We start from the raw sequence: 26,522 nt of genomic DNA, 5'->3' as shown, positions 1-26,522 counted from the left end.
TTAGAGAGGGTAGCGATGAGAATGGGTCTCTGAGGAAGTGGCATTTGAATTGAGACTTGAAATGGCAGGATGTGAGGATAGCCCCTCATTAGCATCTCTCTCTTTTTTTTTTTAACCTATCCTTTAAAGATCAAATTAATTGTGATCTGTAAGTAAAACTTCCTGAACTTACCCACATATTCACAGGGTTTCAACTAGGGTTTCCAGGCAGGAATTCCCGCCTGTTCGGGAAAGTTGGTCAGGAAATAGGGAAAATCAGCTCCTTGAACCCAGGTGGTTGGTAGTATCGCCTGTCACTTTGTGGAAACGATTCATCATGGAGAACAGAAAACAGTTTATATTTTGGGATTCGGGAACGGGAAAGCAAAAAATTCCTGAGAACGGGCGGGAATTCCCACCTAGAAACCCTAGTTTCAACCACCTGTAAGGTTTTGTTTAAATGTCACCCCAGTGAAGCCTTTGAAGAGTGATTTAAAACTGCAAACTCTGCCTTGCATCTCTTTATGCTCCTTTCTCTATCACCTGCCTTACTTGGTTCCTTCCTTAGCACTTACTACCTTCTGTTCCGTTATATAATTTACTTATTTTATTTGTTCTCTGTCTCTTCCCATTGGAATGTATGCTATACAGGGACAAGGGTTTTTGTCAGTTTTGTTCACTGCTGTATCTCCAGTTTCTATGTTATAGCAGGTGTTCAATACATTTTTTGTGGAATGGATGACTAATGTATAGAGGCATAACAATATTGTGTATACAAAAGATATTTTAGAGTTGCGTTGTCTGGAGAATAAGGTGGTCTGTGCATGCAAGTTATTAGTTACAAAGTTGAAATGGCAGACTTAAGTCTGGGACCTGGGTTTCAAAACACATAAATGGTTTTGAGAAATAAAGGCTTGATATGCTAAGCAGTGGGGAATTACCAGAGATTTTTATGTTGATGCCCATCACATGAACCGAACAGTATTTTAATGGATGGGAGAGGACAAACGTCTGGAGATAGAAGTATCTTTGTTCTGTTAACAGTGATACTGGAAGGGAAGTAATGAATATGTAAAAAATAGTGTTTATAGACTCTAAAAAGGACAGTGTCAAAAAAAGTGGGACCATTCTAGATTTTAAAAATGTAAAAACCAACTATAGTCAAAATATTCAAATACAGTAAAAAATATAGTTAAATTTTTGGGACAGTTGGTAAAGTGAATTGATAATACATAAAATTTTTGAATTATTAATTTTATTTTGTGATAATGATATTTTGAAAATAATGCCTAAAACAAATACTCTCATTTAAAAAAAATACCCGTTAAAATAAATACTTTTGGCAGGAGAAGGGATTTTCCAGAAGAAATAGTACACAGAGAGTGAAGAAAACATAGTAATTGATAGAATATGAAGTCAGAGTAGAGGGAAAAGGATGCTGCAGTGGTTTGACCCTGGAGTAACCGTGCTCTTGGGCAAAACGGGGGTGTCAGAAGGGGCTGTTATAGTGCGTAAAGGACAGACACGGCATTTCCTTCCTTCTTCCTCCTTTTCCTCTTTTCCTTTCCTTCCCCTTCCCTTTATTTCCTTCTCTCCCTTCCTCCATCTTGTCTGTTCTGTAGCTTCCTCACTGCAGTAACTCAATGGTCATACATTTTTATACCATTTTTATTTTCTTTGCTGTTACATTAGTAGTCTAGTAAATGTTTATTTGATGGTTAAATGACTTGTTTGTTACAAAAAGTACAAGTGTCTTGTTTAGCAATAGTTTTGCTATTTGTATTTTTCTATTCTAAACTGATAATTTTCAGATTTAATTTGGATTTAGGTAGTGATTAGAAAAATATTAATTCTAGGATGTTCTCAGGATTTGTGCTTAACCATGAAATATCTTCAGAATCTTACTATCGTTTCTGTTTTTTAAGAGGGTGGATGAATGGGGGAACAGGAGTTGCTTTAAACTCTTATTGACACTGTTCACCTTTAATTTCTTTAGTTTCAGACTCTGCTCCAAAGGACAGTTTTCTTTGCTTTTCCTGCTTTCAGGAAACGTGTTTTCAGATAACAAATCTGAAAAATAGCAGAAGCAGTTGTGTTTAGTGCTTGTCCTTTTACAGAGATTAAGTTAATTCTTTGAAGAAGGGATGAAAAGCTTAGTGAAAAAAACGAGTCTGCTTGTGATGAATTCTTTATCTGGTTATCATTGTACGACCACTTTATTTTTTTTTAAATTCTGTGACTTTCTAGAAGCCAGACAAACTTATTAAGGAATGTACTATATATGGCACACAAGTTCTTTTTTTTTTTTTTTTTTAAATTAGCTGTTGTTTTGAGTTAGTTTATATTTTTTCCTGATCTCCAAAGACTAGAATGAATTTTATTGACTAAAAGTTTTAGATAGGTGTTCTTGTAGATAAAACCCAGCACCTGTTTGTATTCATTTTCCTTTGTTTTCCCCTTCCAGTTTCAGCAGTTAATACAGACTTTGCAGATACAACAGCAGAAGCCTCAGCCTTCCATCCTGCAGGCCCTGGATGCTGGTCTTGTTGTTCAGTTGCAGGCGCTGACGGCGCAGCTGACCGCTGCGGCTGCCGCAGCCAGCACCCTCAATCCCTTAGAGCAGGGAGTGTCCTTTAACAAGGTAGACGTTAAGACATCAGATCTGTCCTATGTCAATTAGTGAATTCTATGTACTGCACATGGATTCTAATTCTGTAAATTACATTTTATCGTAGAACTATTTTAGTATCCACCGTACTGTAGTACGGCATCCTAAGTTTTACAAAAGGTCCGAACTTCTGAAAGAAATTAAGTGATTTTTAATTCCACTTGAAACATTTAGAATATTTGCTTTTGACTAAAGATAAAGATTTACGGGTCAGTAAAATTGTATATTCACCATTGGGGCAAATGATTGTTTTCTGAATTTTTAAATTTCTTTTTTGGATGTCACAAATATATTAATTACGGTTCTATGTTCTATAATTTTAACCTGCTAAAATTGAAATTGTTCAGTGTGTTAAGTTCAGAAAACAACTCTGTAAGTTGTCACTGTTCTACAGTATTTTGATAAGTTGAGATCTAACTATAAAGTATAATGTTTTTAAAGGTGAATATCTTTCTTGTGTAGTGTCATTGTATGGTACCCTCAATATTCTTGTCAATTATGGGAATATTAAAATACCCATAATTTTAATATTGGTATTAAATTTTAAATTGGTATTAAATTTTAAATACCAATTTAAAGGCCATTTAGGAAACAGTGGAACATTCTCAGAAAACTAGACTAGTCCTAGCTGTTGTTTATTCAACCTTTATTGCCATTGGCAAGTTACTGAATTATTTTAATTCTAATATTCTCTTTTGTAAAGTTAGAGTATTGGTATTAATCCTGTGTGTGTCATGATTTGTTTTGTTACATAAGGCAACGTATGTGAAAATAATGAAAAGTAAAGATCTACTCATAAAATGCTTTATTTCATATAGTATAACATAAAATTGTATGAAACATTTTCATATTAAGTGATAGAGATAAATTAGTGGATGGCATGACCTTTAAAATAGCATTTGTAACATATTTGTGAGAAGCACTTTTTAATTTGTGTATTTCTCTTTTTTTTCTTCTTCCCCACTTAGAAGTTGATGGATAGGTTTGATTTTGGGGAAGATTCTGAGCATAGTGAAGAATCCAAAAAGGAAATTCCAACTTCTCAACTGTAAGAATTGCTATGTTTTTCCTTATAACCATAATTTTTTTCTGTTATTTTTATAAACATTGGATGGGACGTTGCCATCTGAACTACTAAGTATACTTTGAATAAGTTGGGTTATTATTTCAGGCTGTTTTGCTCTAACATAGAAAGATGGTAGGGTTGCTGTCTTGTTGCCTCACTATATTATTTTGACTCTCAGATCTTTGCAAATAGTTGGGCTATGTCAAAAGTACAGGAAAGTTGGTAAATGTTGATAAATCTAGTTGTGATATTTTCTCTATGTTAAACTTTAAATTATTTAACTCACTTGTAAGAATATTTGAAATAATAGTAAAGAAGCTTGCTTCTGTTGCCAATGACCACTTCTAGGAAGTATATCAAATAGGGACTTTGGTTTTTAAAGAATTAGATTGTGTGTTTTTATTTAGATCAGTTATTTATTTTTTTCCAAAAAATTGAGCAGAGCCCTAGGTTCTGTGAAAGGACCAGTAGGGAGTAGATTGTTGGAGAGGGGAGGTGCAGTATGTGGAAGGTGGGAGAAGGGAAGAGGGATGATGAATGGGGAAAGCCTCTGAGAATCTTGCTTCAAACAGAAGTTAATAGTTTTATATATTGGGATAATATGTTTAAAAATTATTTATGTAATGTATAAACATACAAATAAATCCATTTGATAAAGAGATTCTACTTGAAAAAATTAAAAACTAATATTTTAATTATGAATTATAAAGTTAGATGAAGCGTCTGAGATCATGTAGATCAGTGTCCTGAACAATATAAGAATCTTATGTAACAGTCCTAATGGTATTTATCCAAGGTGTTAATTAATGCCTTCCATTGCGAGAAGCTGAGTAATTGTTACTGCTGTATGTTATTTTGTTACCGAATCTTGTTTGATTTGCTGTCTACACACACATCTGTTTTGCTTTCTGAAGCAAGGAAATAAATATGCTCCGTTATCTTTGAGACATAGCCCTTCAGTTTTTGAAGATAGGTATCATTCTTCCCCTTAGGTTTATTTGATCCAGATGACGTACTCTTTTTTTCAACTATTTCAAGACTTCTCACCATCCTGATTGTCCCTTTTGGGATGCCCTCTTTTTTGTTCATGTCTTACCTTGTGGCACCCAGAATTCCAGGTGTATTCCAGGTGTGAATTTCCCAGAGTATAGTTAAATTATTTCCTCTTCTCTAAACATTGTTTCTGTTAACATACCTAATAATGTGAATGCTTTTCAATGGAAGGAGATTAATTTTATGAGTTTATGGTCAATTATAATTGTACATTTCGTATGTTATTATTGATAGAACATTTCTCCCACTATCTCATAGTTAGAGAAGTTAAAGTGACAATGTTTAAATACTTTTTAACTGTTTTTATAAGTGTTTTACTGAGCTTTTCTTAAAGTGTTCGAATGTAAAAAGTACTAATTTATTTGTATTTAATAGTATGAGATAGTATCAGATCTTCATCAGAGTATTTCTAACACGTCCTATTAAAACACTATTGGAGAATATATTTCTGTTTTAACATGTTAATGTTTTGAGGTATTCCATTTTCTGTGTTAATATTTCAACAGTAAACATTGTAGTAGAATATGCTTCATTTATTTGGCATTTGGGGAGGTTTGGATACTCAGTTTTATTTTCATATTATCTTTACTGGATTTTAAAATAGATTTCCACTTGTTTTTCCTTTTAGTTCTCATGTTTCGGAATCTGTGAACAATTCCATTTTTCATCAGATAGCAGAACAACTACAGCAGCAAAACCTTGAACATCTCAGACAGCAACTCCTGGAACAGCAACAGCCTCAAAAGGTTTAGAACTCCATCTTACCGTCTTTAGAGTTATTGCTGTCTGTGTGCTAGGAATCGGTGTGTCACAAGTGTGGTAGTTTTTCTTCTGCTATTTCTTACTAGGATGATCAGTCTTTCCAGGACCTTTACACTTTTTCTATAATCAAAATGTGCTCTAGCAACTTACGAATCAGTTGAGAACATTGTAGAATTTAATCTCAGTCCACTGGAGTGTAGAATAGAAGACAGATGGCGTTTCACTGTTACAACTTGGAGCGCCATGTGCTCTCCTCCGCACTCAGTTCCCTGTCATCAAGCGCATGGTGGTGAGCGCTGTTGTTGATGGTGATGATGACAACATAGATTGCTGCCTTTACTTAGGCTGTTACCACGAGGCAAGAACTTCTAGGCATGCTTCTATTTAATGCTTAATGAGCTAGGCCTTTTGACTCCCAGTTTACACCACAGGAAATTGAAGTTCAGTGAAATGAAATGTCTAATGCAAAAGTATACAGCTGATGTATATCGGTAGTCTAGATGTATATCGTTAGCTAAGAATTTTTAATCTCTTCTAAAGTATAACATCCCCTGGAGTTGTAAGAATTTTATTAATTTCAGGGCTGAGCAAATGTGAAGAAAAATCGCACCTTAGAATTGATCAAATATGTCAACTTGCAAAGACAGGACTGAATCCATTATAAATCCTGTTTTTGCTCTAGATGAGAAGTACTTATAGATGTAAACTGCTTAGCATATACATGTTTGGAAATATCTCCACTCACACTTCTTCGTAATACTCAAAACTCTTTGGCGCAAATGAATGTAACACAATATCACAAACATTTAAAAGTAGGGATTGCTAGATAAATGATACACACAGCGACGAACAGAAAAGCAAGACCTCACGTAACCGCTTCTTTATGGAGCGACGTCCGTGTGAACACAAGGTAAAATTCTAGATTCTGTAACAGGTACAAGTGAGAGACCGGGAATGTGGAAGAGGGAAGAGTTACTTTAGTTTGAAAGGGTAGCGAACCTTAGACACTACTGGGCTCTGAAGTTGTCCTTTTAATGCAAATAGTAAATGTGAAATTAATATTAATGATATTTGCTAGGTTGGAACTTGTACCTGGAAATTATGGAATGGAATTCCATACCTTATTTTGAAGAAATAATTCTGATAGCAGTGATTGGAGTAGGTGCAGTATTTTATGTCGGGCACATATGTTTCTGCCTGAGAATTCAGGAACTTGAAGATGGAGCCCGGTGAAGAACATGTGGATGTTGTTCAAAGAACAATATAAGTTGTAGTTAAAGGAAAAGAAACAAGTTGTCATTGAGACAATAAAAATCTCAGAGGGCGAGAGGTAGTGATGACAGAACTTATCCAAGCAGCAGATTTGTTCATGTATAAATGTGGTACTTTTGAATTGCTTTAGTTCCAGTTTCATTTCACAAGGGTTAGTAGAGGCAATAAAATCAAGGTAGCACTGTTGACCAGCTTGTAATTAACACCAAGTTATTGAAGTGAACAATGAAAGTTAATAGAAACTTGAGACAAGAGTGATTCTGTCCTAAGAATCTCAATCCCCTTCCCCCTAAATAAAAACACCTCTTGGCGTCATTAATTGCTCTATACATTCTCTCCAAAATTTTAGAAGATAACTCATTAAGACCCATTTGGAAGGAGTAGATGTTCTTTAAAGCTTTGTTGTTCAAAAATGAGTGATGAAGAAAGGGGAGTGGTGAAGAAAAGCAGCTTTTCTAGTGCGTAAGGTGGATAGTGTTTAAACTAAGTTTAGAATTGGAGAATATAGCAACAGAGTAACAGTTAAATGTAATAAATTGTGTAGTTGGCTCTACAAATCCAGTTGCCTTAGTGTATTTAAGCTAGGGTGAAATATACAGAAAAATTAAGCATTTTTATTTACCAGTAAGTTCAGTATGGCTGCCTAGAAGTTGTTACAGAATAGAAGTGCTAGGGCCTCTCTAAACATTGCAGCCTAACCACACCTGCATCCTTGTTGAGGTCCAGTATCCCTGACAATAGGAAGGTAATCGTGTCATAAGGGGAATGATTTCTGTTGTCTTGAGGAAGTTGGAGCTCTTGGTTATGATAATTGTTTTATCAGGCTATTCAAAAGATGTCAGGTGAGCTATAGCTCAAAATGAAGTGCTGATGATAAAAATGGTAAGACTAATAAAAAGGGCTTTAAAAAGAATGTTAGGAATTAAAAACATAGAAGATTCAACCACTGAATGAAGAGCTGCCAAGTGGCCTGTTAGAAATATGTAACTTATTTTGCTTCAGTAATTTTTTATATAGAAGAATATAATGGAAAGAGTAGAATTGAACATGATAAAACCTAAAATGGGTGATATATTAAGAGCCTTGAGTTGCATTAAATGAGTTGATGTCTCTAGGCTCAAATAAATTGCATTTCAGGGTACTAAGGTGGTAGGTTTATTACAATCATAAATCAAGAAAATGCTGTAGGCATAGGATAGCATGTGTGGATTTTAGTAAGGCCTTCAACTAAGTTTGTCCTGTCACAGAGAAAAGCAGAGGAAGGGGGATTTATAAATGATCAAAATATAACACTTAATGAGTGTTAATGCAACCTTGAAAGACATCTCTGCTAGCTGCTATTATCCTTGTCTTCTGTTTTTATTGATGCTTTGCATGAGGACATCGTTGAAGAAACGAGATGTATACTAAGGACATATACCAGTATATAAGGGGAAAAAAAAGTCATGGTCACCTGGGTCCAGTGGAGCCTTTTAAAAAATATTTTCATGTCATCTTACAAATAATTTACAGAAGTGAGACTAAAGGGATAGGGGGAAAAAACTTTTAAGAATTTTAATATAATTGAAATGCAGCAAACCTTTCTGTTTCAATTTAATTCAAATGTCACACCTTCTTAGCAAAGCAAAAAAGTCCAGATTCTTGTCGCAAAAATACAAGGTGGAGTCCTTGTTGAATGACAGATTGGATGAAAATACCCTATTTTTGTCCTTAAGAGATACATTTTTCTCTCATCAGTTGAGTTTGAGAAATACACCTTAGGATATGTTCATCTGAAAACTCAGTCTAATATTTCACGTAAATGTTCAATTTCACCATCATCACTGAAGTCTAGAATGAGGCTATTTCTTTGCATTCATCTTCTACTTTGTCTCATAATTGTGAAATGTGTTCCTCTGTTTTATGCCATTATGGACAGAAAATGAGAAATCTAAATATGTAACCATGTTCCAAGGAAAGCTAAAAGCAGACTACAAAGATGGTGTCTCCAAGCTTATTTATACCTTCTTTAAATATAATGCAGTATTTTTGGTAATGTAGTTAAAACTGAATGATGATTTATTGCACTATTGAAACACCCTTCTCAACAATTTTAATGCTTTTTATTTTTCTTATTATTTGAGTCTTTTTTGACAATTGGGTATAATTGATGAGCAAGAATGGAATAATTCTTAGGATGATGAAATAGCAGAACATTTCAATATCCTGTGTTTCCCCGAAAATAACACCGGATCTTGTATGAATTTTTGCTCCAAAAGACACACCAGGGAGTATTTTCAGGGGTGTCTTATTTTTTCATGTACAACAATCTACATTTATTCAATACAGTCATGTCATCTCCTTCTGGAACATCGTTTTAACGTAATAATTGCGTCTGTCTGGCTGACGATCTTAACTGGGGCTAATTTTCGGGGTAGGTCTTATTTTCGAGGAAACACAGTATAGGAAAATAAGCCCTATACCTAAGATTCCATAACTTATCTTAGGTTTAAATTTTAGTGGACTTTTTAAGTTTCAGAAATTTTCTCTGTGTTCTTCATAGGACTTCTAAGAAAGAATAAAAGTTGTGAGTTCCCGTGAAATCTCAATTTTTTTAAATAGGTAGAACTGCTCAAAAAAGAAACTAAAAAATTAAAATTGGTTGCAATGGATCTTGGGAATTACTTCCAGTGGTTAACTGGTAGATAGAAAACTGAGGGTGAAAAACAGGGAGGGGGATGGAGTAGAAATGAGGCTTAAGGTCAGTGGTGGGGTAAGAAATAAATGATGTGAAGAATATATAAGTACTGAATTAGAACCAAATAGTAAGGCTCAGGATGCAGTTGAAAATTATCTTCTTGTGTTAAAAGTTTCGTTATTATACCATTTTAAAGGCATAAGTCAGTCAGGACTATGCTTAAAACACCTTTGATTTGTTTTGGAAGAAAGAGTACTCTTATTTACTACTCTGTGGGTCGATACTGTGGTATAGAACAGGTATTTAAATAATAGATGTCTTTTCTAATTCTGACTTTAGCTTTGATTTATTTCTAATCTTTGAAAATGTTACTTGTCCTTGGGGAACCTTTTCCTTCATAAATTAAGAGATTTGGAATGGTTCTTTAACGTTCTTTTTGGTTCTTCATTTTTATGCTTTCTTTTCTTTCAGTTTAAATGTCATCTTAGACAAAGAGTCATTAAAAAAAAGTTCTATTGAAATATAATCGACATACAACATTTTGTGAATTGAAGGTGTACAGGTGTTGATTTGATACATTTACACGGTGTAGTATTATACCACCACCGTAGTGTTAGCGAACACCACTGTCAAGTCACATAATTATCGTTTCTTTTTTGTGCTGGCAACAGTTAAGATCTAGTCTCTTGAGAACTTGGAAGTTAATAAACAATATGGTTGTCTATAATCACTATGCTAGTATTCCTTTTACACATAGGAAGACTGAAATTCAGAGTTCAAGGACCTTGTTCACAGGCAGAGTTTGTAAGGAGGGAATAGTAGTTTTTAGTTGCTCTTTACTGTAAATATTACAGTACCTATCTTGTGTGCCACCAGGAACATTTTTATTAATCTTCGTCACCAGAAACTATTTTTACTCATCTTCACCACCTGCAAGATATGTTTTAGGAGAATTTATGTAAGGAGACATTTTTTCCCCCATAATGTCCCTTGTCATTTTTACTGTTACCACAGTACATGAAATTGCTAATCAGTGTCGTACTGATTGGCATCATGCAAGCAGTGTCACTGTGTCAAGTTGCTGCAATTTTAGTCCCAGGGGAAAAACCAGTTTACATTTTAAATGTTCCTATAATTAGGCTTCATTGCCTAACTTTCATTAGACTTTCTGAAATGTTTTACACATCTCAGGGTACATTCTAATGTTATTTTGTGAATTCCTGAAGATGGAGGTGGGGAAGGCCCAAGTTGAGAATTGTTTTGCTAGATCAGTGATTTTGATACTGGCATTTGTGCTTCATATTGCTTCTTTACATGTAATATGTGACTTAGTTCTTTAAAATACTTTGTAGGACTTTTCATTTATAGCGTTTTATAAAAATGCTAATTGCCAATTAAATTCTAGATTCATTTAGTGCCATTATATGTCATTCATCATATAATCCCTTTAATCTCGAAGGTTTATATTTTCCACTCTTAAAAGTTTATTTGAATACCTACTTGATCTTATCATTCTATTGTCATCTTCCAGTCTTCTCCCCCTTTTATGATGTTCCATGCTTATAAGTAAACTTGGATTTATACAAAAGTATAATTTTAGATTGATTATAAAAGATTAAACATGGGATTTCTTTTTGTATTGGGCTCCTTTTTAAAATTTTAATTGTAATGTTTGCATGTTTACATTTTCATTTGTAATAATATTCATTATTTCCCAATGTTTGTGTATTTGTATTCATCCTCAATAGGCAACCCCTCAGGATAGTCAAGAAGGAACATTTGGATCAGAGCATTCCGCAACACCATCACAAGGGAGCAGTCAACAGCATTTTCTTGAACCTGAAGCAAATTTGGATGATTCCATAGATATTCAGCAACAGGTAGAAAGTAAATGCTTTTCTGGGTCATATATTTATAAATTAGTTAGGAAAAAATACTATAAAGTATGGTAATTTTTATTTTATGTTAAATATTTTACGTGAAATAATGGTAATGTCCTGAATGCTTTTCTCCCCACACTTAAGCTCCGCACTCTAACGTTTTACTATTAGGCATTAATGCTACTGTGGTGAATATTTTGTACGTCAGAATTGTCAACATGTACTGAGTCTCAACCAGACATTTTGTCTGTTTGCTCTTCTTTTGACTTTTGAGGACATGGATATAGATGAAGGGCAGGATGGAGTGGAAGAGGAGATCTTTGAACAAGAAGCAAAGAAAGTGGCTGTTCGCTCAAGATCAAGAACGCACTCACGATCCCGTTCAAGGTTCTACAATAATATTTAAGAATAGTTGTGTGTAAACTTTTAAAATGGTGGCTTTATTTCTTTGCATCAAGATTTAAGGAAACTTTTTTTTTCTTATAATGACATTTTATATTCTTATAATGACATCTTATATTCTCTCAGAAAGAAGTAATTCAGAATTTGAAAATCAGAAATACTTTCTTCCGTTTTTAATTGGCTATATCTGTGACCATTTATTTGAAAATTATACATGGATCACAGCCATATCATGAGACTTAGATTTTGGATTATACCTCATCTTAGTGAATAATATTTTGATGACACCTCAGGCTGTTAGGATAATAATGCTTCTCAACAACAGTTAAATCAGGCTGTAGAGGAACAGTGTTAGAAATTCTATTGTATTTTTCTCTTAAAAATAATTAGTCTTTAACATTTTTTCATACCCAATTTTCTACACGTGAATACCCTGAAAATCTGAACAGTAAATGCTAGAGGAGGGGGTGGTATCTTTGATCATTTTTTAGTAATTTATTGTTAGTTTCAAGAAGTTATTTGCATTTACCTCTTGTGAAGGCGAGCCTGTCAGTTCTACTTTCTCTAACTCTACCTCATGTGAACAGTATCTTGCTACAGCAGTTACAATGTTAGTGCTGAAAACTTCTTTGTTGTAGCCTAGCATAGCAGCTTCTTTATTTGTCTTGCGACACCTACAGAAGCATTTTGGAGAGAGTTCACTGGCGTATGGTTGACAGTCAAAAAAGAAACAGTGTTTCAGTATCACTTTATAATGTGAAGTTCAGCAAAATTTTAGAAGTTGAAAACTTGTAAGCAGAATTATATAGTAGCCTAGTGCTCTGTTGGAAATTAAGAATGTAACAGTGCTTATTACCCAAAGGATCTTTTTATTTTTCTTTGGTATTTCATCCCTGTTCTTGACTCTTGTTTGAAAAATGAGTTGGGAGACACTAAGAGAAAGTGAGGCCCTTACTAGGATCTCGTTCTCCTGTTCTTCTTTGTGTTTGTTAATACTAACCCAGACTTAGTAAGAATCATTGAAAACAAATATCTACACCCAGTATGGACCTAAGCAGTACATAGATTTTAGAAAATGCATGTGTGATGTTTGATTATACTTAAATCTTTTTTAAGAAGTAACCAAATATAAGACAACCTTTTTTTTCCTGTTTTTTCTTTTTCTCACCTAGTGATAAAAGAGTAACGTTGATTATTAGAAATAAAATAAGGTTTTGTTTTTAGATCACCAAGAAAACGAAGGTCTAGGTCACGATCTGGTTCTCGTAAGCGTAAACACAGAAAGCGCTCACGCTCACGCTCACGGGAAAGAAAAAGGAAATCATCACGTTCGTACTCTAGTGAGAGAAGAGCTAGAGAAAGGGAGAAAGAACGACAGAAGAAGGGCTTGCCTCCAATTAGATCGAAAACATTAAGTGGTAAGTGACACACTTATACAGACTGTGGGCTCTCTAAATCTTATTTTAAGACTGAGAATTTGAAAAGTGGTTTGGTAAATGAGTAATGCTATCCTGGGTTTTGTAAAGTGATAGGGGAGAAGAGAAAAGGGAAGATCAATTTCTCCTCAAATACTAAGGTTATTGAGAGTTGTATTTTTTTTAATGCAAGTTACAAAACATAAGCCTTGACTAATGATACCTAACGTGGGCCAAGACTAGTGTCAGTGTCTTCTGTGCATAGTGTCCTAACCAGTTACGACCACCAGGTCTGTAGGAGTAATTAGTGTAGGAAGCATGTGGGTTTCGAAGCCGAGGATAAACTCACCGGGTCAGGACTGAAGGAGACATTCCTATTGTACAAACTTTCCCTCCTTTATATGTTAATCTGTGATGTATGATTAGAACAGTTGGGCAATAGTGGGACTTTGTTTTGGGAGAGGGCTAGGGGAGTGTTCACTTTGTTAGAATGTGAGGTATAGGAAAATAAATTGCAGTGAGTGCCAAATTCTCCCTAAAGGATTCTCAGTGAGTGATGACTCCCGCCGTGAGCCAACAGACTGCAGATGGGCAGTGTACGTAAAATGGAGCAAATTGTCATTTTTTGCCAAGACTGAATACTGATCAGGTTATTTGATTTCCAAACATCTATAAGTAAATATTTTCTGCCACGGAAATAGATAAATAATTAGTATAACTTATGGCACTGCTAAAGCATCTTGGAAATCCAGGCTTAAAATAGAAGGCAGTAGCCATCTGCTTACTTAAGTTCTAGCACGTTGAACAAGCTTTGGCTTCCTGCCAGAGTCGTATGTGTTTATGAGAGCCAGTTCATCTAATGGTGCTGCTGTTCCGAACTCTGAAAGGTTCTGTGTCTTACCAGGTCTGACCTTAAGCCTCCACTGTGCCTCTTCCCGCGATTACCAATGGGACAGTCAGAATTGCTTATTTTAGGACGGGGCTTTTACATAGTCTCTTTCATTTGGCTCGTCACCTGATTTGTCATGTTGTTGCTGCCACAATTTACATAGGTATTCACCATGGAATTCATTTCCTATCGCTGTTTTATCTTCATGGGTAAAGCACAATAAACAAATTCAGAAAGTACAGTTAAAGTATGTCTCTGATTTTTTTTTTTTTACCTAAAAACTTATCTTACACAGAAGTAATATCAATTTTATGTGGTCCCAACATATTTTAAACACATACAGTAATGTCTCCTTACCATTGGTCCTTAGAATACAAGAATTTTCGCAAATAATTCAGGGGATATGAAACATCAACAAACAGTACCATTCTAGGAATCATGTGCCCTTTTCATGGGATGGGGGAGACTCATTATTGCTTTCTGGGGTCGGGGGTGGTGGAATGGAGTTATCCATGGGAATAATTAGATAACATTGAAGGAGTAGGGGAAATGTGGAACCGTTTTTGGGGAGATGAAGGCAGCTGTGATATGGAGGACAGAGTAAGAGGAGGGAACTGTTCAGTGAGAGAGGTTCAGAAATTTGCTCCGGTTTGGTGGAAGGTTAATGGGCTCGCACAGATGTCCACATCCAGATCACTGGAGCTTGTAGATATGTTGCCTTGCATGGTAAAAGGGGCTTTGCAGATGTGATTGTAAGCATCTTCAGGCGGGGAGGTTAACTTGGATTCCTCAGAAGAACACAGTGTAATCCAAGAGTCTTTATAAGAGGGAAACAAGGTCAGAGAAAAGGTGATGTGAAGATGGGAGGAGAAAAAGGTTGGTAGATCTGCACTATTGTCTTTGAAGATGGAGGTGATGAGCCAAGGAGTGCAGGCTGCCTGTAGGACCGAGCAAAGGCAAGGAAACATTCTGCTCTCCCCTAGAGTCTGCAGATGGATGCAGCTTGGGGACCCAGTTAGGACCCCCAGCACTGTGGGAATACGTTTTGTGTTTGTGGTATTTTGTTGTTACAGCAGCAAAAGAAAACTAATACATTGTCCCTTGAAACTTTGGTTGAATTTAAGGTATATGTTCTTAGGGCGTGACTCCGTGACGCAAAGAAGAAACAGGGAAGAACAGTGACCAGGGACCTGCTGGAGAACAATTCCTCAGCCCACGCATATAGGGAGATGCTGGAGCTGGGGCTAGCCAGAGTAAGACCAGGTTGCAAACCTGTGTTCAGTGGAGACCCGGCAATAGTCACATCTTAATGTGGGTCTAAATTAGCTCTCGGCCTGCCCTATTATAGATAAAAGCTAATAAAAAAGCTGGAAACTGGTTCTTTAAAAATGACACTGACATAAATCTAAATACAGTTGACCCTTGAATAATGTGGGGGTTAGGAGAGCAGACCCCTGTGCAGTCAGTTATCTGCATGTAACTTTTGACTCCCCCAAACTGACCATGTTTCCCCGAAAATAAGACCTAGCCAGACAATCAGCTCTAATGCATCTTTTGGAGCAAAGATTAATATAAGACCGGGTCTTATATAAGATCTGGTCTTACGGTAAAGTAAGACCAGGTCTTGTATTAATTTTTGCTCCAAAAGACGTATTAGAGCTCTGATTGTCCGGTTAGGTCGTCTTTTTGGGGAAACCTGGTAATTACAGTATCCATGGGGATTGGTGCTATGACATCCGCAGATGCCAGTGTCCGCGGACGCTCAAGTGCCTTACGTAAAATGGCATAGAACTGCATCCAGCTGGCCCTCCGTTTCTGCAGCTCCCCAGTGGGGGATTGAAAATGCTGTTTTCCATGTGTGGTTGGTTGGATCCGTGATGTGAAACCTGGAGAGGTGGAGGGCTGACTGTATTTATTGAAAAAAAACCCACTTATAAGTGGACCTGTGCAGTTCACGCCTATGTTGTGCAAGAGACAACTGTGTATTTAAAACTCTACAAATAAATTAGCTGTAAATATTTTTAGAGTTAGTGTCTTCAGGAAAAGGAGATGTTCATGGAGGCACGAACAGTACAGCTAAAAGGAGACAAGATGCTTCATGTGTAGCATTTGTTTATTATGTATACATATATATATTATATGTAAAGGGAAGTGGCTTCCAAGTCTTTCATGATAACCAGTGAAGGAGTTCCAGTTCAGCCTTTTCCTCTTTGTATCTTCCTGCAAATTATTATTTCCTTAAGGATAAGATACGGTTTTCAGATTTAACTCGTGATTAGGGCGAAACATCTACTTAATCTTTCCAGTACAGAAAAATACTTAAACGGTACGCAGATAGGATTGCAGGGAAGAGTGGTGTGGAAACTTGGTTGCACCTTAGAATTACCTGTGGAACGTGAGAACTCCCATCTTCCACTCTGTCATACCCCGCACCATTCATCATCTGGGGGACCCAGATACCCACAGGTGATTCAGGTGTGCCTCAAGCCTGAGAACGGGGGACACGCAGGAGGGTGGCTTGGCATAGATGTGAATGGATACCTGGGATTTCAGTTGATTTTTAAATAGAATAGATACAAATGTCAACTAACAGGTATGTTGTTATCTTACATTTTAGTCTGTTGTCATTAGTTCTTTTTTCTCAGCGATGTGAAAGCAGTAACTTGCCTGTGTGATTTAGGTCGGTTCTCTCTTGTGTCTTGCCAGTATGCAGCACTACGCTCTGGGTCGGGCAGGTGGACAAGAAGGCCACTCAGCAGGATTTAACCAACCTGTTTGAAGAGTTTGGACAGATTGAGTCCATTAATGTAAGTACCAGTTGTTCAACAGTAGTTTAAGGTGAAGAAAAGAACGGGGTTTTCACTCATACAGAGAGTCACTTCAGGTCCTTATTGGCCCAGTAGTATCTGCCTTTATAAGCACTGCTTCACAAGGATCCTTGGACTTTCGTTTGTGTTTATTCTATTGCTGTTTATCGCCTTGCTTGATTAATTTTTTAAATGGAATTCTAACAAAAACTCATAGGGGTTTTACAGCAGTGTAGCACTTGATTCCTAAAAACATTGAATGTATGAGTTAGCAGGAACCCTATGTGTGATCTAATTTAATTCCTCTTTTTGTAGAAAATGAAGAATCACCTGCACATGAGCTCATACCCTGTTTCCCCGAAAATAAGACCTGGCTGGACCATCAGCTCTGATGTGTCTTTTGGAGCAAAAATTAATATAAGACCCGGTCTTATTTTGCTATAATATAAGAACGGGTCTTATCTAACATAATATAAGACCGAGTCTTATATTAATTTTTGCTCCAAAGGACGCATTAGAGCTGATGGTCTGGCTAGGTCTTATTTTGGGGGAAAAACGGTAGGTAGTGTGTGGACACAACTGGAGTTGGGGTCCCAGTCTCTGCCCATGTCCTCTCCCTCTCTTCCTGTTTCCCCCTCAAGCCTTAGGCAAGAAAACCAGTGTGGCCAGGTCATCTCCACTAACCTGAGTTAAGTCTTTCACTCCTCAACTTGATTCCTTTAGTGGTTTTGCCCCATCCTGTCTCCTTCTTTGAATATTTTCTTCCTGAAGGGCTGTCATTTTCCCCTGGGGCTAAAACTAAGGAAATGTTTTATTTTTATTTGTTTGAGGAGATTTATAATTCATTAACCTTCTGATTTTATTGTTACACTTTTATGTCTATGGACTTTTTATTGTTTACTGGGCAGTTGGTTGGTTTTCCTTTCTAGTGTTAGAGCCCAACATTCCGTACATGGCCAGATTTGACTCTTCTGTATTAATAATAGCATTCCTTATTTGAATTGAGTTTTATCATTTCGTATTTTACTGTCAACTGTGTATGTCTGCTTGGAGGCTTACAAGAAACTGGTTAAGTAAATATTATTTTACCAGTGAGTAAACTTAAGTGATTTGCCTGAGTCACACTGATAATAAATGGTGATTGGTTAATAAATAGGTGATTGGTTGAGTGTTTCAGCTTAGCCATTTCAATTCCTTTCTCCACCCTAAGAGTGTCTGTTGTAGGCTTCTCTTACTTTTTGTCTTTCTAAATTTCACCTGTCAAAACATAGCTATCGTCCAGAATCCATGATCATATAACACCTGAAAATTTTTCAAATTTTCTCCTACCCTTAAACTAGTGGTTCTTAGCACTAGCTGCATATCAGAAATGTGGTGACATTTGAAAAAATAGGGATGCCCATGAGCAGTATCTTTAGGATCTTATCGAAGAGGTGTGGTCACACAGGTGATTTCTCATGCAAAGCCAGGAGTCACTGCTCTGAACAGGTCCTGCATCGGAGCAGCATTTTGGATGTTCAGGTGGCTTATGACATTCGTAGTCTTTTTTGTGCCATAGTAATCTGGGCATTAATTTTCCTTGTCTTTCTCCTCCTCTGGATTACCTTTGAAGAGCATAGTACTCAACAAATAATAGTCACTAGATTATTTTGTGAACTGAAGTGGACTGAACGGCTGAGTGATAAAATCTGGGATTTGAAAAATTGATATAAGATTTAGAAAGCTGTTACTTGGTTTTAGGGGAGTTTGAGGACTGAGAAAAGTCTGTTAGATTTAGCATTAAGTAGGTCACTAGTGAGTTTGAAAAAAATATTTTCAGTGGGTTGGTAAGGAGTTGGATCTACATCGTAAGAGTTGAAGTATGTAAGGGGTTAGAGAGACTTGTCTTTTGAAAGGTTTGGTATTAAAGTGACAGTAGCTTGAAATGTTAGCAAGACTGAGGGAGAAGTTTTTGTTTTTGTTTTGACAAGTAGAGCTTACTAGGTGTTGAGTAATAATAAAGTGAGAGAACACCTTTTGAGTTCTTAAAGAAACAAATGCACTGTTATTCTGAATTAATACATTAAGGATAATTTTATGATCTGGTAGTCTATAGAATAGTGAAATAGTTTATAAATAAAACTCTCATATCCTTACACTGAGGCAGTTTTCCCATTCATTTTAAACCTATGTCCAGAAGTACCTGGACAAAATTAAGTTTTTTAAAACTGAAGTGCTTTAGTTTTATCATTTGTTGTAGATTATAGATTTTATATTAAGGTTAAGGTACTTCTCCAAAACAAAAATTCTTTAAATGTTAGTCAATATAATTGGAAAAATTAAAATAATACTATGACTAAATCGTATGCCTTCAAATATGTCGGCTACACATGTGTGTGTATTTTTACTTTTTAAAATAGTTCTTTATATTAGAAAAACTTTAACTGACATGATAGTCAAGTTTTCACATACATGTGTATCATGGCTTAGAGTGAGACCCAACTAGCTTTTGAATTTTTGCTTTTTTTTTTTTTTTTAAGACTAAGTAATTTGTGGTACATGAATTGAACCAATAAACATAGCTGGGCAAAGAAAAGGGAAAACAGTTCATATCAGTTAATAGACAATGTTCCGTTTCACTAAAACTGTAAAATGCCAGAATGAACTGTCCTCCTTGTAGCCCTGCTAAAGAGACCATTTGTTTCAACAGATGATTCCTCCCAGGGGCTGTGCTTACGTCTGCATGGTTCATCGGCAAGATGCCTTTCGGGCTCTTCAGAAACTTAGTTCTGGATCGTATAAAATCGGTTCCAAGGTTATTAAGGTGAGAGTGGGGGCAGGGGTACATGCTCATGTTTTATTGGATTATTAGAATGTTCCTGTATTTAATTCATTCTTTTTAATTGGGCAAAGCTCAATGGAAATCTATTATTTTAGTTTTGTTGAGTTATAGAATTAGATAGTAGGTAAAACAGTAACCAAACTTTAGTCAAACTCTTGCTTTGAAATCACACACACATACACAGTTCTCTTCATCAACCAGGTCACCACCATTTTATGAGCAGACCTTTTTCATTTTTACTAGTTTGTCTTTCATTTATTTCTTCCCAATGCTTCCTAATCATCCCCCTTAATTATATTATTTCTACTTTTTAACATCTTGTCTTCTACAACCCTCGTGACGGGTTTATTTATATTTTTATTTTCCTCTTCGTCTTTAAACTGAGTATTTACTGTGTATTTTTCCAGTTTTACTTTTTGTGACTAATTTATATTTCATTTCTGCTATTTGGAGAGAATTTATTACATTAGCTTCTGCAACTGAATTAAAAACTTTAAAATAACTGCTTTCAAGGGAGTTAACATGCCCATACCTTTGTCATTTTATGGCAGAGAGTTTCTTTATGTAAACTAAAGTTCACTGGTCTCCTGTTTTTCTGGAGTACCAAGATTTTGTTTAAATTATAATAACTAGTCTAATTATTGCTAATGTAGCTTGACATTTTAATGGTGAAAAGTAGATTTGGATGTTTTATTTCTGGAAATGTCCTTTTTTAAAGTTTCAGTTAAAAAGTAGAAATAAATCTCACAAACGCCATCACTATTAATGCAGGTTTTATTTTATAAACAAACAAAAACGGAAAATGCATGGAAAATTTTCTTGGTTACTGTTATTCAGTGATATTGTGCTCATTCACCTGATTTTTAAAACTAGTTTTATTTTTTATTTGTATTTGTAGTGTTTACATGTTTTTTAATGTTTTGCCTTGTTTTTACAGTATACCTGAGCTTTCTTTTTTCTCTCTTCATTTCTGATAGATTGCTTGGGCTTTAAACAAAGGTGTGAAAACAGAATACAAACAATTCTGGGATGTGGATCTTGGAGTCACATATATACCCTGGGAAAAAGTTAAAGTGGATGATTTGGAAGGTTTTGCAGAAGGAGGCATGATTGATCAGGAAACTGTAAATACTGGTAAGAACCCTAAGGGTAGTTTTATTAAGAAAGTACACTTATAAGGTTGTAATTGATAAGAGTTTTTCCATAATAGAGTGAATTGTGTTTATTTTCCCGATTCTTCCCCACCCCCAAAAGTGAAAAAATATGAAACACTGTGTTCAAAAACATTTTTTAAAAAGTTTTGCTCGATACAGTTGCGTATTTTGTATATGGAGGCTTTTTAAAACTAAATGCAGTGGTGCCTTGGTTTTCGAACATAATTTGTTCCGGAAAGACCGTTTGAGTTCTGAAACGTTCGAAAACCAAGGCATGGTTTCCCATAGAAAGTAATGCAAAATGGATTAATTCATTCCAGACCTTTAAAATCAACCCCTAAAACTGCAAATTTAGCATGAATTTTACTATCAAATGATACCATAGATCCATAAAATTTACAGCATTTGTAAGCCAAAATGTTCATCAATGGAGACGTTTGAAAACCGAGGTACTACTGTGTTTCAATTCCTCAAGTTTAAATGAGAACTGGGTACTTTAGAAGATTCTTTAAAAAACTTCCCAGATTTTGGTTAGTATACATGTTGAGAATGGCAGGAATAGAATCTTAGTTTAGGGAGTTGTGTTTCACACTCATGCAATTCGAGAATGCTCACTTATAACCAAGTGACCATCTGGCCTGCTCTTTTGAAAAACTTGTCTTTTTTATTTTTAAAAATTCCAGTTATAAAATGATTAGTAGTTATAACCAGTAAGAAGTTTTAAAAGAATTGAAATACGATATATTCGTTATTTCTTCACATCTTAGCTCTTTTTAGCATACTTAGCTAATTTTCAGAATATTTTTGTTCTCAGGCCATTGCATATATTCAAACTCTTTTTCACTTGTTTTCTTCTTATCAGTTGCTCTCTTTCTTGATGGATATTCCACCAGAGCATACAGTCATTTAATAAGTATTTTAACTCCTGCTTCTTGCTGTGTAGCAGGCACAGTTGTAGGAACTGGGATTACAGCAGTGAGGCAGGTAGACAAAAATCCTGTCTTTCGTGCAGTGCACCTTGTAGTACAGGGGCTGCCTGGGCCAAAGCTGGCCGGCAGCCTATTTTGTAAATAGAGTTATATTGAAACACAGCCATGCTCACTTGTGTTTATCTATTTTATATGACTTTTTTTTCAAGAGAAGTTGAGTAGTTGCAACAGAGAACATATGGCCCACAAAGGTTAAAATATTTAATATAGGAAAAGTTTGCCAACTCATGTGCTAGTGGAAAGAACTAGACCATGAACAAAGTAGATACTCTATACAGTAATTCTATGTTGGTAAGTTTTAAGAAGAAAAATCAGGGAGTGAGGGAATAGGCAGTATAGGTGTGAAGCTGTTGCAGTTTTAAATGGTTGAAGAAGGTCTAACAGACAGGTGATCCCTGAAGGGGTGAGATGCGCAGGTGTCTGGGGAAAAAGCATTCCACATAGAGGGAACACCAAGTGCAGTCTGTTTAAAAATCCTGAGGCCAGTATGGCTGGAGCCAAATTAGTGAGGCGTGAGTAGTAGGAGACGAAGCCAGAGAGGTACAGAGGGGTGAAGTCATGCAACGTCTTACTAGTCGTCATAATGACTTTGAGCTTTACTCTGAGGGGGATGGACAACTATTGGAGAAACCAGCAGAGCTTCTTCATTCGAGTTTTGCATAAGCTGTATTTCCAGAAAAAATTTTCTGTATTGGGTTAATATTTGTTGGTCTCCCTTGTACCTTGTGACAAAATACAGAATGAGGTTGTTTCCTCTTATGTCAGACAGCCTTTGAGATCTGTAGTACATCCCTCTTTAAGTGTTTTCTCCAGATTAAATATGTTGTGTCTTTCATTTGTGTCTCGTGTGATGCTTCCTTGGACTCCGTAGTTCCCTAATCAGATTTATCTGGGCACAGCCGAGGCCGTCACCTCTAGTAGTGGACACATGTTAAAGACAGATGTGCTGGGGTAGATGAAGGACCTAGACAGGCATGAAATGAAATGTGGACATAGAAATAAAATGAAAAGTTGCAGCTATCTAGAGGAAATCAATTTCAAATATTTCGTTTAGAGTGGGAAACTGTGAAAAGCTCAGAACCTGTTAAAGAGACGGTCCAGACAACTCAGAGCCCAACTCCAGTTGAAAAGGAGACAGTGGTCACCACCCAGGCAGAGGTTTTCCCTCCACCTGTTGCTATGTTACAGGTTAGTGCTGGGTGTTTTTGTTGTTGAATGTGTTGTTTTACTCATGTATTTACTTTATAAAACTTGGAGGAACTTGTCCAAAATGGAATAAATATGAGCTCAGTCAAACAGTTTTTGGAAAAAAAAATTTAAAGAAATGGTCTAATTTATATTTAAATGTTTATTTCTTGGACAAATGATTGTTGATGGCTTGCTCTGTGACATTCACTCTTCTAGGCACCTGACATTGGGATACATCAGTGAAAAAAAACCAAACACAAATCCCTACTCTATGGAGCGTTTGTTCTCAAAATGGGAGACAAGATCTAAAATAAGTTTACGAGACACAGTGGAAGGATAAAGGTAGTGTAGGGTGACCAGTGTGCACAGGTGCTTACAATCCTAAGTAAAATGGTCAGGGCGTACTTGACCGAGAAGGAGACGCTGGAGCCACAAATGAAAGTTGGCCAGCCTGGCGAGCATTGCAGGCAGAGGGAAGAGCCAGTGTAGAGGCTGGAGGCCAGGAGCAGGCTTGGTGTGTTCCAGGAATGGCACGTGGGCTAGAGCACAGTGCGTGAGGCAGCTTAGAGGAGAGGAGACCTCTAGGAGGACTTTGGTTTTCACTCTGAGATGCGCAGCCTTTGGAGGAGTTGGAAAGAAGTGACTTGACCTGGCTTAAAGTTCTAAAGGAGTGCACTGGCTGTACTATTTTGAGAATAGATTAGTGGCCATTCATGAAAGCATGGAGACCAGTGAAAAGACAGTTGGAGCAATCCAGACGAGAGGTGATGGTGGCTCAGACTAGGATGCTAGCAGTGGAGGGAATGAGAAGTGGTCAGGTACTGGGTATATTTTGATGGTACGACCAAGGGACTTCGTGGCATGACTAGATTTTAGTTGTGAGAAAGAGCAGAGGCAAGGTTTTGGGTCTGAGAAATTGGAAAGATGGGATTACCATTATCTGAGAATGAGAAAGAAAACGGGGAAGGAAGAGTTGTTTTGGAAAGAACTTGGGAGTTCAGTTTTGTGCACGAGAAGTTTGAAGTGTCTTTCAGACAGTAAAGATGTTGAAGAGACCGTTGATAGAATATGAAATTTAAGGGAGAGGTACAGCCATAGTGCAAATAAATACTTGGGAATGATTGTATCTAGGATGAGTAAAAGGTATTTATGCTAGGAGTAGAAAATGAATTTATGAGAAATTCAAGTCATTTTAAAGCTCCTGCTGACATGCTGCCTAATGGTGGTTTGGTTGTGTAACATAGCTACGTATTAGAAACTTAGTGGGAGATGACAATTTAAGATTGAGCCTGATAGTCACTATTCAAGTAGGTGCCCGTTGCCTTACATCACGTGAATATAAGGCAGATTTCACAATCGCTGCGTGTACTGTCTGTTGAACAGTAGTGCCTTGCTTTTACCCCAAGTGGGTTTATTTACAAGTATACAAAAGGGAAAAAACAAAGCAACTTAATGTAATGGAATTTGTTACCCTTAAAAAAGAAATAGAAGTAATTTACCTCTAAGTGTTCCAAGATGTAATCTTTGCTGATGGATAAAATGATTTATGGACTTTTTCTTTTCTGTCCACAAAAGATTCCAGTAGCGCCAGCTGTGCCTACAGTTAGTTTGGTCCCACCAGCATTTCCTGTGTCAATGCAGGTTCCTCCTCCTGGATTCAGTCCCATGCCTCCACCTTTTCTTCGGGCAAGTTTTAACCCTTCACAACCACCTCCTGGTAAGGAGTTTTCGTCTTATTAATGGAATTCTCTTTAGAATAGCATGTAAATTGTTCTTTTTCCAGGTTAAAATACTACATAGAGCATTGATTTTCAAACCTTAGCACATGTTAGAATCACGTGGAAGGTGTGTTCCAGCACAGATTGTTGGGCCACCCTTTGCTACAGTAGGACTGAGGGGGAACAGTTGCAGTTCTAACAAGTTCCCAGGTTGTGCAGATTGTTGGAGGCCCACACGTTAAGAAGCACCGACAGAGAGAAGAAATGGGGTCCTTTAAAATCATTGAAGTACTCTTGTCAGATAATTTAAAATTTATGTTGAAATCTTTATGTTGTAGTTCTGTACAGTTATCACCCATTCATTAAAAAGTATGCATTTGATTATCTAGATTGTCCTTCCTAAAAATCATCGGGTTTCCATTTTGACATTAGAAATTAAATGTTAAAATGTAATTGAATTGGTACGTTTTTTGACCTAATAAATCGTTAATAAACAAAAATTTCCTTAAATCAATGTTTCTACGTACAAGCTATAGATTTAACATCACATATCAATGAAATATAAATCATTGCTTATATAGCGTAGAATCAAATAGAATATATTGATTTTTAAAAACTTTTTATTTTTCTTTGAACTTCATGATTTATTTGCATAGTATAACAAATGAAGTACTGTACTTTGATTTCTATAATTTAAGTGTTGAACTCATGAATAGAGTTCCCCAAAATATATCAGTAAAACCAAAAAGTAAATTCATTGCTTGAGGATGGTTGTAATTTGTCATGTAACATAAAATTTAAAATTACAGTTTAATACATAATTTAAAATTGGTGCAGATTTTAATAAGAATTTTATCTTTTTGTATATTTTAAATATTTGGAAATTACTTTTGTCAAATATTTTCTGTATTTATGATTTTAAAATTGAAGTTTTTTCAGAAGCTATTTTTAAGTGATTATTTCAAAATTCATAACATATAGACTTTATAAAGTTATTGTCTGTCTGTCATTCATTTGTTGAAAGTCATATATCTTTATTTTCCCCTCACTTTTACCCACTGTTTCTAATTGAATTTAATGGTTGGTGTATATTTTTAAAAAGCAAGGAAGCAGTTTTATAGTTTGATCATTTGACATTTAAAATCATAAAACAGCCAATATTAAATTGAAGATTTATTTCAATGTTCAAAACATAGTATAGTAACATCCAAGGTTAATGAAAGTATTCTGATCTAGTGGGTAAACAGCATATATATCAAAGACATACAGTAGCAGGTTTTGCAGATGAATTATTGCATATAATGTTATCAGCAGCTTGAAATACAATGTTTAATTCCCAGTGTGGTCAGCATGCTAGCGTATAAACGGGTTACCTGGCTTGTGTTAACCTTTGATTTTATAGCATCATAGAGAGTGCCATGGGACTTAAACAAATGAGTAAATAAATAGGATGTGATAAGGATCTCTCTGCTTCCCTAAGGATCAAGTAAGGTAGTGTATATAAAAGTAATTTTTAAAATGGAAAATATACTCACAGATATGAGGTTGTAGTAATGAAAGACTTTTTTAAGAATGTAGAATTTCTCTTACAGCTAGTAAAACCTTTGATTTAAAAGAAGTAACCTTTTTTACACTATTTAATTTTGGATCTTTTTTTTCTGTATAGGTTACATGCCACCTCCAGTCCCTCCACCTGGTGTTCCACCACCTGCTATTCCCCCAGTGGTACCAACATGTGAGTGGTCTGCTTTCAGAATTTTCGCAATTCATGGTGGTGTTAAT

At 36.0% G+C, this 26,522-nt stretch overlaps 1 protein-coding gene across 14 annotated transcripts in view; it reads left to right on the top strand.

Moving 5' to 3' along the window:
- The window catches only part of SCAF8 (SR-related CTD associated factor 8), a 200,964-nt gene that overhangs the window by 53,092 nt on the left and 121,350 nt on the right, over positions 1 to 26,522 (top strand). For all 14 annotated transcript variants that reach the window (XM_088795355.1, XM_088795354.1, XM_088795350.1 and 11 more), the window contains 12 exons: positions 2,444 to 2,620; positions 3,616 to 3,695; positions 5,395 to 5,512; positions 11,226 to 11,357; positions 11,632 to 11,744; positions 12,984 to 13,177; positions 16,770 to 16,870; positions 19,560 to 19,673; positions 20,669 to 20,825; positions 22,889 to 23,022; positions 24,598 to 24,739; positions 26,407 to 26,475. In XM_088795355.1, the coding sequence (XP_088651481.1) occupies positions 2,444 to 2,620; positions 3,616 to 3,695; positions 5,395 to 5,512; positions 11,226 to 11,357; positions 11,632 to 11,744; positions 12,984 to 13,177; positions 16,770 to 16,870; positions 19,560 to 19,673; positions 20,669 to 20,825; positions 22,889 to 23,022; positions 24,598 to 24,739; positions 26,407 to 26,475 (1,531 nt within the window). The remainder of the gene's footprint in view (positions 1 to 2,443; positions 2,621 to 3,615; positions 3,696 to 5,394; positions 5,513 to 11,225; positions 11,358 to 11,631; positions 11,745 to 12,983; positions 13,178 to 16,769; positions 16,871 to 19,559; positions 19,674 to 20,668; positions 20,826 to 22,888; positions 23,023 to 24,597; positions 24,740 to 26,406; positions 26,476 to 26,522) is intronic.

Source organism: Rhinolophus sinicus, chromosome 2 (assembly GCF_057876585.1).
Source record: "Rhinolophus sinicus isolate RSI-liver-muscle chromosome 2, RSI-T2T, whole genome shotgun sequence".
In the NCBI taxonomy this organism is placed as follows: Eukaryota; Metazoa; Chordata; class Mammalia; order Chiroptera; family Rhinolophidae; genus Rhinolophus; species Rhinolophus sinicus.
This window is presented reverse-complemented; position numbering and strand designations above follow the sequence as displayed.